Source organism: Coenobita brevimanus, chromosome 28 (assembly GCF_032717465.1).
Source record: "Coenobita brevimanus isolate Jiangsu-jjx chromosome 28, ASM3271746v2, whole genome shotgun sequence".
NCBI lineage: Eukaryota > Metazoa > Arthropoda > Malacostraca > Decapoda > Coenobitidae > Coenobita > Coenobita brevimanus.
Genome location: NC_136981.1, coordinates 20,904,673 through 20,918,942, shown reverse-complemented (window position 1 = coordinate 20,918,942; position 14,270 = coordinate 20,904,673). Strand labels below are relative to the sequence as shown.

At 41.3% G+C, this 14,270-nt stretch overlaps 1 protein-coding gene across 1 annotated transcript in view; it reads left to right on the top strand.

Moving 5' to 3' along the window:
* Positions 1-3,464, top strand: part of LOC145394757 (uncharacterized) — a 101,836-nt gene extending 98,372 nt beyond the window's left edge. The window contains exon 2 of the mRNA XM_080268537.1: positions 2,362-3,464. Within this exon, the coding sequence (XP_080124663.1) occupies positions 2,362-3,464 (1,103 nt within the window). The remainder of the gene's footprint in view (positions 1-2,361) is intronic.
* The last annotated feature ends 10,806 nt before the right edge of the window (positions 3,465-14,270 follow it).

Below are 14,270 nucleotides of genomic sequence, written 5' to 3'. Positions count from 1 at the left end.
TCCTTTCTTCCATCACTCCCTCAGTCTTTAACTTCCACTACTCCCTTCCTTCCTCTGCCCCTCCATCCCTTCCTCTCCATCCCTCCATCCTGCCGTCCCGTTTTTCTCTTCCTCCATTTTCTCTCACTCTTCCTCATATCTACCTATCTATCCCTTCAGCTATACCCTCACTCCCTTCCTTTAAAAACCATTATTTTATACTCTCTCTCTCTCTCTCTCTCTCTCTCTCTCCTTTCATTAGTACAGATATTACCTCCCTCCATCTTCCACCTGCTCCTCCTTCTCCTTCTCCTTTCTTCCCCCATTCTGCAGTCCATCTCTCCATTTCTGCTCCTCCTCCTCCCTCACTTTTCTCTCTCCCTCCTCCTCCTCATTCTCCACTTCTCCTCTCTTCCTTCATCCCTAACTCCCTTTCTCCTTTTTTCATCCTCCCTCCTCTTCTTCCACTTTCTAGCTACCTCCTCCACCTCTTTCTCCTCTTCTCTTCTCTCTCCATACCTTCTACTCTCTTCCTTTCTTCGCTCACGTTATTTACTTCATTCGCAAATACTGTATCTCCCTTCCTTCTCGCCCAATCACTTTTCTCTCTCTCCCGTTCCTCCCTACCGCTTCTCCCTCTATTCCGTCTTGCTCTCCTTCTCTGCCTTCCACATTTTCTCCTTCATTTCTTTCTCCTTTCCTTCTCGCTTCCCCTCCCTCCATCTCTTCCTCCCCGACTCCAAATCACGGCTTTCATTTTTTTTCCTCCAATCCATCTCTCTCTCTCTCTCTCTCTCTCTCTCTCTCTCTCTCTCTCTCTCTCTCTCTCTCTCTCGTTAACTGTTACATCCCCATTAACTAGTAGAAATGTTTATTATGCAATGAAAACATTTTAACCATAATATGATCAGCTGAAAGTTCTGGGCCTGTATTCTGCATAATGCTTATGATCGACCCTAGCTAACCGTCATAGCTAAGCAAATTTATGACAGTCAGTCTTATGGCCGTCGGAAGTCGTCGGCCATACCTCACTAATCCAACAACACCGTCAGCTGCTAGAACGCACCGCTCACAATTTGTCAACTTTAAATTTATGGAATAAAATAGGTTCTTGGCATTATTTTCTTGGATTTAAATTGTTTTAACTTCATATTACGACTTTTGGGGAAGTTAGACATAGTAAAATAGGAATTCGTTTGTGAGAAAATGCGCTGAAACGTATTCCCGTTGAAAAGTGTGTAACCAAAAACACTGTCTGACTAGTGTAAACTTAACCTACCTTATTAATTTCATCTAATTTCATATTAGTATTTTTTTGTTGGCTAGGCTAAACTTGGTTAGGTTAAATTTTATTTTATATATATATATATATATATATATATATATATATATATATATATATATATATATATATATATATTTTTTTTTTATTCATATCATTATTTATTATAATATACTTAACCTACATTACAAATATTTTCTTAAGTCCAAAGAAAGTTAAAGAAAATGTTCATTGCTATGGACAGCAATGGGACAATAACCAGTTCATCTGGGTTAGGTTGAGTTATATATTTCTATAATTTGTTTCTGGTTTATTTAATATTTTCATATTTTTTTACACTAACCTTAACCTAAAGTATTATTTTTTCGACCAGTCTAAACTTTATCTATCCCATTATTATTATTTTATTATATTTAATTATTTATTATATAATATTTTTTAGACGTCCATAATTAACCTAACCTGCTGGGGCTAGCCCTACAAGTACTGTAAAGCCCAAACTCTGCACATTTGCATTTTTCCGGTAGCAAGATAACGTAGTGTTATGATGACCTTAAGCTCCGGGGTGAGTGGGTTTCTCCTCTTGGTGTCATTCGATAAGGCGTCTCTCACAAGATTGGTGACATACAAAATACCGTCCCTGTCTAGCCGGTATCTCTTGATAAGCTCAGCATCACTGAGCTCGTTAAGCACGTCCCTTCTTCGGAAAATATTCCTCGGCTGGGGATCTGCTTGCTGTGGTGCGGCCATGTTGACACACTTCTGACGGTCATAGGCGGCGTTAAGACAGGGTGAACCCGAACATACCATCGCGCGTCTTATTATGGTCGTCCATAGGAGAGTATGGTCGACCACACGGGTTTCTGACGGAGTTATGTCTAAAATGCGCCATTTTGTTTAGATATGTACGACGGACTTAGCTATGACGGTTTGTAGAATCTGGGCCCTGGGGACGAAGCTGTATAACATTATATTACCTCAGAAAAAAGCAGTATACCCTAAAAGAAAACGGAAGTCACCTTCGGCCGCCCGTTTATCTCCCACCTGACGTCATCAGAATGTGCGCACGAAGAGACCTTCTATCCTTGGACCTTGACCAGAACAGCCTGTATTCTCGTCACCAAAAAAGAAGCGCAGTGCAACTGTAACGAATCTCGACGATTTCGACAAGCGTGTGGTCAGAAGAACTGTCCTGGGATTCTATGAAAGGCATGAAATTCCTACATTGCACAAGATTTACGAAGAACTCAAGGAAAACATATCTTTCAACGGAAGCAACGAGTCTCTTCGCAGGATTCTCTTGCAGATGGGCTTCAAATATGCAAAAGTTGATGGCCGAAAGTTCCTTATGGAAATGAGCGATGTAGCAGCAGCTCGGACCAGATTTTTGAGAGAAATTCGGCTGGTCAAAGTGTCTTCCCAGAACATTGTATATCTTGACGAAACTTGGGTAAATCAAAATTATACAGTTGGAAAATGCTGGACTGACACTGCATCCCCACAAGCCACTGGAATACAGCAACCGACTGGAAAAGGACGTCGTTTAATTATTGTGCGTGCTGGAACGAGAAATGTCTTTGTTAACAATACTGAGATGATATTTCAAGCAAAAAACGATGGGGACTACCATAATCAGATGAATTCAACACTTTCTGAAGACTGGTTCAGGAATCAACTAATACCAAACATTTCACCAAACTCTGTAATTGTTATGGATAACGCTTCCTATCATTCAGTCCAACTTGAAAAAAAAACAACCTCGTCCTGGAGAAAATCGGATATAAGGGACTGGCTTATAAAGACGGGAGTACGGCCCAGCGACGATCTCTTAAAACACGAGCTGTATGAACTTGCAAAGAAGTTTGATACTGGCACAAAGTATGTAATTGACACAATTGCTGAAGAAGCAGGGCATCGGGTCATAAGATTACCACCGTACCATTGTCAGTACAACGGTATTGAGCTCATTTGGGCTCAGGTGAAGACCTATATAGCCAAGGCAAACACCTTCAAAATGGTTGATCTTAAACGTCTTGCCAAAAAAGCTTTGAATCATGTAACACCGAATAACTGGATGAAAGCAGTGCGGCATGCTGAACAGCAGCAAGAAGAAGATTCACAGCAAGACGTAGCAGTCGACCATTTCGTGGATTCATTCTTAATCAACATATCAGAAAGCTCAGAGGATGAATTGTCTGATTAAAGATCAGAGAGGACTTATGCCTACTGGGGAAACCTCTATAAAAAAAACGCGCCAAGACTTTTACCTCAGTGGTGGTGTGGAAAAAAGGTCGAAACAATATAGAAGAAAACAAAACTTATAAATATATAAAAACTTTCTCAATCAACTGAGAGAGAGAGAGAGAGAGAGAGAGAGAGAGAGAGAGAGAGAGAGAGAGAGGAGGTTTGGCAGAGCTGTAGAGAGGGAAATCCCCGCGCGGGCCCCACCCAAACCGACTTCATATTTGAGTCTGACCATAGTACTCTCATCGGTTTAAAAAGCTCCCTAACGCCTTTTCCTAAGCGATTTATTTTGCTTATTGCACCTTACTGTCCTGTGTTGTATAATTCCTTCAAACATCGCCATACTTTACCAAAATAACGCACAATAGGATATTAACTAGACATATCCTAAAATAAATCACAAAGGAAGGGATGCTAGAGAGCCCCCTTACCCGACAAGAATACGCGCCTAGATCGCCACAGGGAAGCCATGCTCTGTTTACTCTAACTTGACCTAAAATTGCCGCCTCTCCATCTTGAATGCTGAGTTGTAACAACAGAATAACACAAGAAGGCTATGCTAATCACAAAGAAGTGCTAAATAAACTGTGTAAAGCCGTAGTATTGTCTTTTTCTGCACTTGAGTCACGTGAAATAAACTGCAAAAGGACCAATATCACCGTTAAGGTGAAAGAAATGTAGGTATGGAGGTTGATAAGCACTAATTCTGAACCTGAAATTTCCTGAAACTATATGAAAAATCGTTCGTGGACTTGTTTAGTTGTGATAGTCGTTGTTAATGTTGCTGTTGCTCCAGGCTCATCTGAAACGTGAACCCGGTGGACTGCAGGCATAGGGTGGCCTTCTCCTGCAGTCTACCATCTTTTTTTAGGGTGATAGGGAAGTAAATGAGGGACCTTTGTATAACCAGGCAGTGGAGCCGCCTGGCTATATCGGTGCCATCACGTGAAGGCGTTCCTGTCCACCACCACATTCAGACTGAAGTGGATAGGTGGATAACTGACCTCCATTACACCGCCCCCACGCCTCCACTTCCACATCATTTCCCTCCTCAACCCCCCATTGTGTGTGTGTGTGTGTGTGTGTGTGTATTTTGTTTGATTTTTCTTTTCCTTTAAAGCTTAGACTCATTCTATGTTGTGCTTCCTTCATTCCTTTCTTTAACCCTTCCCTTTTCTTCATTCTTTCTTTTTCTACAGCTTTTTCTTCACTCCTTCCCCTCTACTTTCTACCTTTATTTCTTCTTCCTCTTCTTCCTATTCTCCTGTTTTTTTTCCTTCTTCTTCTTTCTTCCTTTATTTATTTATTTCATCCTTCCTGTTTCTTCCGTATTGTCTTTTTCTTTTTCTTTTTTCCTTCCTGTTTCCTTTTCTCTTTTCTTCCTCACCCCTCTTCTTTTCCTCCTCGCCCTTTCTCCTCCTGTCTTCCCTCCTGTTGTCTTATATTTCCTACTTCCATCCTTTTCCCTTCTCCTTTCCTCCCTCTTCCATTCCACCTTTCCTTTTCTTTCCTTCTTTTCCAGATTTCTCTCTCACATCCCTAATTTTGCCTCTTCCTTCTCGTCTCCCTTCCTTCCCTTTCTTCAACTAGCTTTTTGTATCATCCCTCTTTCCTTCTTCTCTCTTCTCTTTCCTTTCTTCTCCTCTCCCTTCCTCCTCCTCTCCCTTCCCCCTCCTCCTTCCGTTCTCCCCTTCTTCCCTCCTCCCTCCCTCTCTTTTCTTTTTCCTCCTCCTTCTACATTTTCTCCTTCTCTCCCTCCCTCCTTCTCTACTACATTACCCATAATTTCTCATCCAGAATAAGGTGTTTAGTTTGTTAAAGGTTCTTATTATCGTCTGTTAAAGTAGGACCCTAACACTTCTTCCTTACCGATTTAATTTTTGAACTTGCTGGCTATTAACCTTATGTACGTTACTTTTGTAGAGCATGGGTATATTGGAATGATTTAAAAAATACAGAAGAGGACAGTAAAGTATATAAAGAAAATAAATCTCTTAGGAAAAGATGTTAGGTAGCTTCCTTAACTTACGAGAATATGGGCCTAAATACGAGGAGGGCAGACTGAGGGAGGATGTGCGAAGTACGGGACGGCATGGGCGTCCGGAGGGGGGGGGGGCAAGAGGGGGCAGTTGCCCCCCCCTTGGAAATTTGTGTTTACCCACGCAATGACTCCTATAATATTATTGCAGCTCAGTCAGTGTTTCAACATTCAAGGAAATGTCGTTATTTTAAGGAAATTTGATCGTTACAAGAAAAAAATTAGAGGAATTTTAAATACTATGGAAATTCTAAGGATATCGACAGATTTAAAGGAAACACTAAAGAAATCTGCAGAAAAAATTACGAAAGGTAATATTATGTATAAATAAAAAGATTAACACATTCCAATGGGCCACACTGTGGCATACTTCAAATATCTCGCTTTGGAGAGAGTGGGAACTGTGGTCCTTAGTTTTTACCGACGAGGATGCTGAGTTATGATTGGCTGCCTGAGTCAAACTTGTTTTCCCAGCTAACCGATGAGAATTAAGCCTGTATTACTACCAGTTATCTCAACTTCAAGGCTGCAAGTTGTATGGTGTGGTGAGGAGTGCCTGTGCTTTTTTTTTTACTATTTTTCAGTGAAAAATTTTAGTTAAGCTAATACCTAGCTATGATTATATGAGGCGAGTGAAAACCTGGCTACGTTCATCGATGTCAACGAGTCACCTATCAGCTCTCTGTATACTTAGCGTGCACGGCAAGAAAGTGATCTCCAAGATGAAATGCTCATTGAGACCGTCAATGAAAACGTTTTCCCAGTGACAGACGCCAGCTACAGTTCCTTTTCAAGAACCTGTAGTGTACTGCAGAGTGTAAATGTGATCTATTCTACACATGAATTTTATTTTTATATTTTCGTTGTATCATGTATTATACAGGAGACTGGATGCCATATTTTTTTTTTTTTCTTTATACCTTGCAAGAGTTTTAGGTGGTCTGAGTCTGGTAAATGTTGATGGAGGAGAGTGGAATCTGAAGCAGCTGCTGTTTGCAGATGATACTGCACTGGTGACTGATTCAGAGGAGAGATTGAGACAGTTGGTAGAGGAGTTTGGAAGGGTGTGTGAAAGGAGGAAATTAAAAGTAAATGAGAATAAGAGTAAAGTGATGAAGTGTACGAGGTTGATAGATGGTAGGGGGATGAATATAGTTTTGAATGGTGAGTTGCTTGAGGAGGTAGATTGTTTTAAATATCTAGGGTCACATGTTGCTGTGGATGGAAGAATAGATGCAGAAGTGAAGTTTAGAATAAATGAAGTAGGAAAGGTGCTGGGAGGAATGAAAAGAGTGTTTAAATGTCGTTCGCTTAGAATGGATGTAAAGAGAAGGCTGTATGAGGGTGTTGTGGTACCGACTGCATTACATGGGGCTGAAACATGGAATATGGGTGTAGCAGAGAGGAAAAGTTTGAATGTAATGGAGATGAGGTGTCTGAGGAGTATGTGTGGAGTGACGCGTATGGATCGGGTGCGAAATGATGAAGTGCGAAGGAGAACTGGAGTTGTTCGGGAGATGGCTGGTAGAGTTGAGCAGAGGGTGTTGCAATGGTTTGGGCATATGGAGAGAATGGATAATGAACAATTGGTGAAAAAGATAACTAGATCTGATGTGAGAGGTGTAAGGCTGAGAGGGAGACCACGAATAGGATGGATGGACAGTGTGAAGAGAGCGCTGGATGTGAGAGGGATGTCTGTTGAGCAAGGAAGAGTGGCTGTGGGTGACAGAAATAAATGGAGAGAAATTGTGAATGAATAAGTGATGACACAGCCCTGAGGGGATATTCTCCCGCATTTGGTCTGATCAGCTAGTCAGGTCAGGTGCGGGTAAGGGGATGGGTCTGTTATGATGTGGCAGGGGTAAACCAGTTCTGCTGTCGGGCCCTGCTGCGGATGTCACTGATTGCATTGTGCAGTTGACCCTTGTGCGGTGTGATGCGGTGAGGATCTGTCCGTTCTCCCCTTTGGGGCTAAGATGCGAATGAATGTGTTTGAATGGATTAGTAAATGGAGAGTGAGTCGTCCTGTCTTGGCTACCTCCCTTTCCTTGGGGGAAGCAGCCTAGGTATATAGATAGATAGATAGATTATACCTTGCAAGTTGTGTGATTTACTGGAAGATAATTAACTCTCCATGATTTATTAGACTTTCGGTATCCCTATGCCTGAGCCATGAGATTTTGATCGAGCCGTTTCCCCCCCCTCCTTTGAGAAAAATCCTGCGGACCCGCGGACCCCCCTGCGGGACGGAGTACATCATCATCATCATCATCATCATCATTCATCATCCATCATTCCTATCATCGTCATCATCACCATCATCATTACCATCATTAGCAGCAGCAGCATCGTCATTACATTATCATCATCGTCAGAATCATTGATATCACCATGGTCATCCTCCTCCACCTCCTCCTCCTCCTTCTCCTCCTCCTCCTCCTCCTCATCATCATCATCATCATCATCATCATCATCATCATCATCATCATCTTCATTACTGTTATCATCATTATGATCATCATTATCATCATCCTCATCATTACTGCTATTACCATCCTTCTCCTCTTCATCATCATCAACACCACCATCATATTTCACACAAGTACAGAACGTGTAGGGAATGAACAAAGCCAGACAACTAAGCACAGAAATAACCTGGCCATCCAACAGAGCCCAGTGAATAGCCTGTACATTCATTCATTCATTTATTGCGGCATTTAAATTGCTGGTAAATACGTCCCAAATGTATACAGTGATGTTATGCAAAATGTTAATTGACCGTTAGCTGTATCACACACACACACACACACACACACACACACACACACACACACACACACACACACACACACACACACACACACAAAACTGAGCTCACTTTTACACTAACTTTGCCTGAAATCGCCTTCATCTTGTATGCTGAGTTGTAACAATGAATTTACTCTAGAATGATGCTAGTCACGAATAAGTGCTATTGAAAGAATGTAGCTCCTTAGTATTGTCCTTATCTGCCACTGAGCTACGTGAAGTAGACTACAATCTGGGCCAAGTTAAAGTGAAAGACCTATAGCATACCATCCTCCGCCTACCACCTCATAGTAATGTCATGCAATTAACTACTTTTTTCCTCTTTTTTTTTTTTTTTTTTTTTTGTCAGCATCATAACTATATCTCTGCTCACTACAGACGTGGCCTATTGTCCGTGAGTATGGTGATAGTTCCTCTCTATCTTGTTGTCTTATTTTATTTTTATCGTTCGCCTTTAGCAAGGCGAGGCGATATAATTTTCATCGATTTGTGTGTGTGTGTGTGTGTGTGTGTGTGTGTGTGTGTGTGTGTGTGTGTGTCTGTCGTCAATATATCTCGAAAAGTTGTGGACGAATTTTCACCAAACCTTCAGGAAATAATACCTATGTGACTGTGCAGAAACCTATTACTTTTGGTGAGAGTTTGATTAAACACAACCGAATACCAGCCGCCATGTATTCTTACCCGCAGCATCAGCAGGTCAATGAATGGCCAGCGTTCTTCCGTTTCTGCTTCTGGCTATTTGTTAAAAGGAGGCTTGGGTGACATAAAAGCCGTACCATGTAGGGTAATTTGACCTGGAGAATCCAAATTTGCCATTGGCTGACACATGAAGTGTTGCCATCTAATGACAACTTTAGTAAAAGTGTTTAATTGGGGCACTCTGTTAAGGTACCTTCAGAATCTGGGTAGTGGATCCCTCTGTTAAGGCTAGTTACTTTTTACAGCAAACTGTTTCAAACAAGAGCCTCGCCGCAGGTCGCAGAGCAGTTCTGCTCTTGTCTAATTAGGCTTGGCTTTTTGTGAAACGCAGTGACTGAATTCCTTAGAGTTTTGCGATTTTTTTTTTTCCTCACTTGGTTTGTTGGTACCTTACCTTAACCAACAACATATACTGGCTAGCGATCAGCATTCGGTCCCCAAATGCATTTGTTTCAATTAATGTGGATTGGCTTTTTTGTGAAACACGGTGACTGATTTCCAGACAGTTTTGCGAAATTTTATTGCCAGCCTTTTGCTGTGAGAGGAGATAGAGTTTTTGTCGGTGTGTGTGTGTGTGTGTGTGTGTGTGTGTGTGTGTGTGTGTGTGTGTGTGTGTGTGTGTGTGTGTGTGTGTGTGTGTGTGTGTGTTATCTTGGTATTTATCACTCACGGTCATCATATCAGGGACTGATATTACCCTACACTGTGGTCACTCAAACACTCACACAAAGGAACATCCGTGCTCCTGCTCTAAACCATTATTTTGATTTAATTATTTTTTCAATCATGGTAATAATAGTGGTGTTAATTGTAGCTGTATAGTGATTTTGTCTGTAGTAATGGAGAGAATAATAACAAAAACTGAAGAGAAAGAGAGGGAGGTGAAAGCATAGTATCAGTGACAGTCTTCATAGATGGCTAAGATTGCCCTGTTGTTTATTTCACTAGGTGAAAGCTACCTGAGTATGAAAGTTGGTCAAGACCACTCACCTTGGTCTCCTTTCCCTTCGTCATTTACCCAGTAACTACTGTACGAGATGGACGTGTGTTCTCTCATGATTAAACATCTTCAGCCTGCATAGATTTGGACAGGGGTGTGTGGCCAGCATAGCTATGGAAACGAGGGTGCGGCCTAATAATCAGGGGGAGGGAGGAGAGGGGTTTGGGGGGATTGCTTGCGGGCATGCCCAATAATACACATGAGTAGTACTGGACAGGGGGAGGAGGAAGGAGGAGGAAGAGGTGGGAGTGGGGAATGGGGAAGGGGGGAGGGGGAAGGGGGTTTGGGGGGGAATGCTAGTGGGCACTTTTATACTACTCACATCCACCTAATCGTTGTCATTTCTGTACGTTGTAGCCTACAAATATTCCTCTTCCTTTACCGCCCAGGTCTCACTAATATACAGCATTACACTCTATCACGTGCTGCAAACAAAGATCGCTCAGCACAGAGAGAGAGAGCCCTCTAAACGTCAGGAGAGGCACCAGCTCCCTGAACTTCTAATCACCCCTCACTCTACCCACAGACCTAGCTCCAGCCCCACTTCTAGCACATATGGTAACACGTCTCCCAAGTAACAAAACACCACTCGCTCAAGTGACTCACCAGCAATAATAATCCTTTCAGGCCTAACAATTTCCACATGCACTCCACGACACACTGCCCACATGAAATCAGCATTATCTTGCAGTCTAACTCTAACAGCACTCTCTCACAACCTACTTCTAATACCACAACGTCTCTTATGCACCCACATATATCAAACACCCCGCAAGATGGAATTACTTCTCACGGCCTTGTGGCAAACCGGACATAGCCACTCTCTCTCTTCTCTGACTGTACCGCCACCAGCCATAGATACCATCACATTAATTTTATCTCCATTTACACTCAAGCCCTTGTGCCCCATACCATCTCTTCATTTACTAAATCTTTCCACCGCCTCCCTTTCATTCTCTGCAATCAATACCAAATAAATGACATACCGGTACAACATCTCCGACGGGAGTCCTGACTGGAGTCATGTGAGAGGGCTTCAAGCACCATGATAACCAATAAGGGGCTCAAGACTGACCCCCTGAAGCACACCAACATTTACGGAAAACTTATCACTCAAATCTCCATTCACTTTCACTTGGGCGTGAGCACCCACATACATAGCCATAACCACTCTAATAAGCCCATTCTCGATCCTAAGTTTTCTCATTGTTCATTTCACCACCGCCCTTGGAACTCTGTCAAAGGCCTTCTCCAAATCAGCAAAAAAAAAAAAAATAGTACAGATCCCTTTTCTTTCCTATACATATATATATTTATATATATATATATATATATATATATATATATAGCTGCTTAACAATGAAAATGACTTCAGTAGTCTTTTCCTGGAACAAACCCAAACTACATATCATCAGTATTCATTCTTTCTCTACCCATATCTTCCATAACTCTCTCCATTACCTTCATTATATATATATATATATGTATATATATATATATATATATATATATATATATATATATATATATATATATATATATATATATATATATATATATATATATTGTCACTGGCGTAGTTACCCCAGTAGCGAATGGGTGAAATAGAGGATAAGGTGATAATGAAAGGGGAGAGAAGCGAGCCATTAATAACACAAAATCTTTTTCTTATCAGGTTTGCTGCCTGTAAGGGTAACCCTAGTCCCCACGTTTATTTACCCCAGCGGTCACTTTTTGCCTTCTCAACTGATAAGACCCCAAATGTTTTTCTCACAAATTATGCAGAAAGTTCCTCCTGTCCTTGAACTGTGGGTGTGACATAATGTGGGAGGAGCAAAGTAAGGATGTTTGCCAATTAGAAGCCTATATGGCGTTTTTGTCATGTTCTTGATGGCACGCAATTGGTTCTGTGTGGAGCGTATGAGGCCCTCATTGGTAGCAGGTGCCTCTATTGTTTCTCTATGGACAGAGATTATTTTTAAGACAGCCTAGTGGTTAATTAGCTGAGAAAGGAGGAGTAAGTTTCCTTTATAAGCTCCAGGAAAATGTGAAGAGACACATTTAGTCTCATTTTTGTACACACATCCCTGTACACATTTGTCTTGTTTTGTACACACATCCCTGTACACATTTTGTCATTTGTACACATTTTGTCCCATTTACTGTCACGTTACACTTTTGTGACATTGTGTTGCACTTTTCCCCAACACTAACAGTAAGTAACATTGATTACAAAACACACTGTTTGTGTACAATTTCCCATGTTTGGTTCACTCCTCCATTTACACTAGTGTGTGATTTATATCTGGATTTAACCTTCGAAGTCTCCACGTTTCCTCGAGCTTTGTGAGTACTTAGCTTCCACTGAGTGTATTCTGGTTAGGTAAAAAATAACTTGTTTTATATTTGTATCCTGAGGCCTATATGAATCCTCCGTTTTGTAAAACAAACACTGGTTTCTTCATTGGTTGTGTATGCTATAGTGTACAGTAAAGTTAAGTTAGTTTTCTTGCAAACTTTATCTTGTCCCTTTTGGTGCTTAATTAAGGGTTAAGAGTGCACCGTAATATACACCCCCATAACAATTTGGCGACCTCTTGGCCAGGATAGCTCTGTGACATAATATTGGGAACCTTGGCCACATACACAGTGCATACTCTTACCTACTTAACTATAATCAGTAATCATGGCCCTAATGAGTGATACTGATGTGAAAGCATTTCTGGATTCTAAGCCTTCTCCAACCAGAGTGAAAACACTCGCAAAACACCAGCTCATATTGCTTCCCCAGGCTTTACAGTTGAGATTTCCTGCCTCAGTCACTAAGACTAAGTTACTTGATTTAATATTGGACACCATGTTTGAGCAAAGTGGGTCCTCTATAGCTAGTTCTGAGCCATTTGATACTGCACAAGGTGTTGACCCTGAGACTTTGGCATCGGAGATACCTGGCCCTAGTGATTTTTCTGTTCATGATACTGGTGACAAAGTGCAACTTGAGTTAGCCAGAATTAAGTTGAGGGAACTAGAGGTGCAAGCAAAAATGAGAGAACAAGAATGGAACGCCAAAATGAAGGAAATAGAATTACAGGCTCAAATGAGACAAAAGGAAATAGAATTACAGACTCAAATGAGACAAAAGGAAATGGATCACGAATACAGACTGAAGCACCCCAGTTTACCTAGATCTAATAGTTCATCTGCCAAGGAATCTTTTGATGTTGCTAGGAACATTAAACTAGTACCTCCCTTTAATGAGCAAGATGTCACCAAGTATTTCCATATGTTTGAAAAGGTAGCAGGGCGTCTCTCGTGGCCAAAAGACTCTTGGACAGTACTGCTGCAGAGTGTTTTGAAAGGAAAGGCTCAAGAGGCTTATATTTCTCTATCTGTTGATCAAAGTGCTAACTATGATTGTTTCAAAGATGCCATTCTCAAAGCATATGAACTCGTGCCAGAGGCATATAGGCTTAAATTTAGTTCCACCTTTAAACAGAGAGATCAGACTCATGTGGAATATACTAAAGTACTCACAGACTTATTTGATCAATAGTTGCATTCTATGAAAGTTGATGATTTCTGTAAACTTAAAGAATTAATGATCTTGGAGAACTTCACTGGTAAGCTAGATAGGGATCTGGCTACATACCTAGTGGAAAAAGATTTAGATACCCTAGCTGAGGCTGCTGTTGTAGCAGATAACTATGGTATAATTCATAAGTATGAACGTAAGCTGAAGCACGGGGGAGAGATAATAGTAGAATGGATGTGGAAGATGTGCAGATTGGCCTGGGAGGAAGGTAGAGTCCCGGAGGATTGGAAGTCAGGTATAATTATTCCCTTGTACAAAGGAAAAGGGGAAAAAGAAGTGTGTGGTAATCATAGGGGTATTTGTCTTCTTAGTATAATAGGAAAAGTGTATGGTAGGATACTTATAGACAGAGTTAGAGAAAGAACAGAGAAATTAGTTGGAGAAGAACAGGGAGGCTTTAGGAAGGGAAGAGGTTGTGTAGATCAGATATTCATTCTTAGATCTTTAGTGGAAAAGTTTCTAGAGAAGGGAAAGAAGTTGTATGCGGCTTTCATGGATTTGGAGAAAGCATATGACAGGGTGGATAGACAAGGATTGTGGAAAGTGTTAAGAATATATGGAGTAGATGGGAAGTTGTTGAATGCTGTGAAGAGTATGTACGATGGTGCGAAGGCTGCAGTGCGTG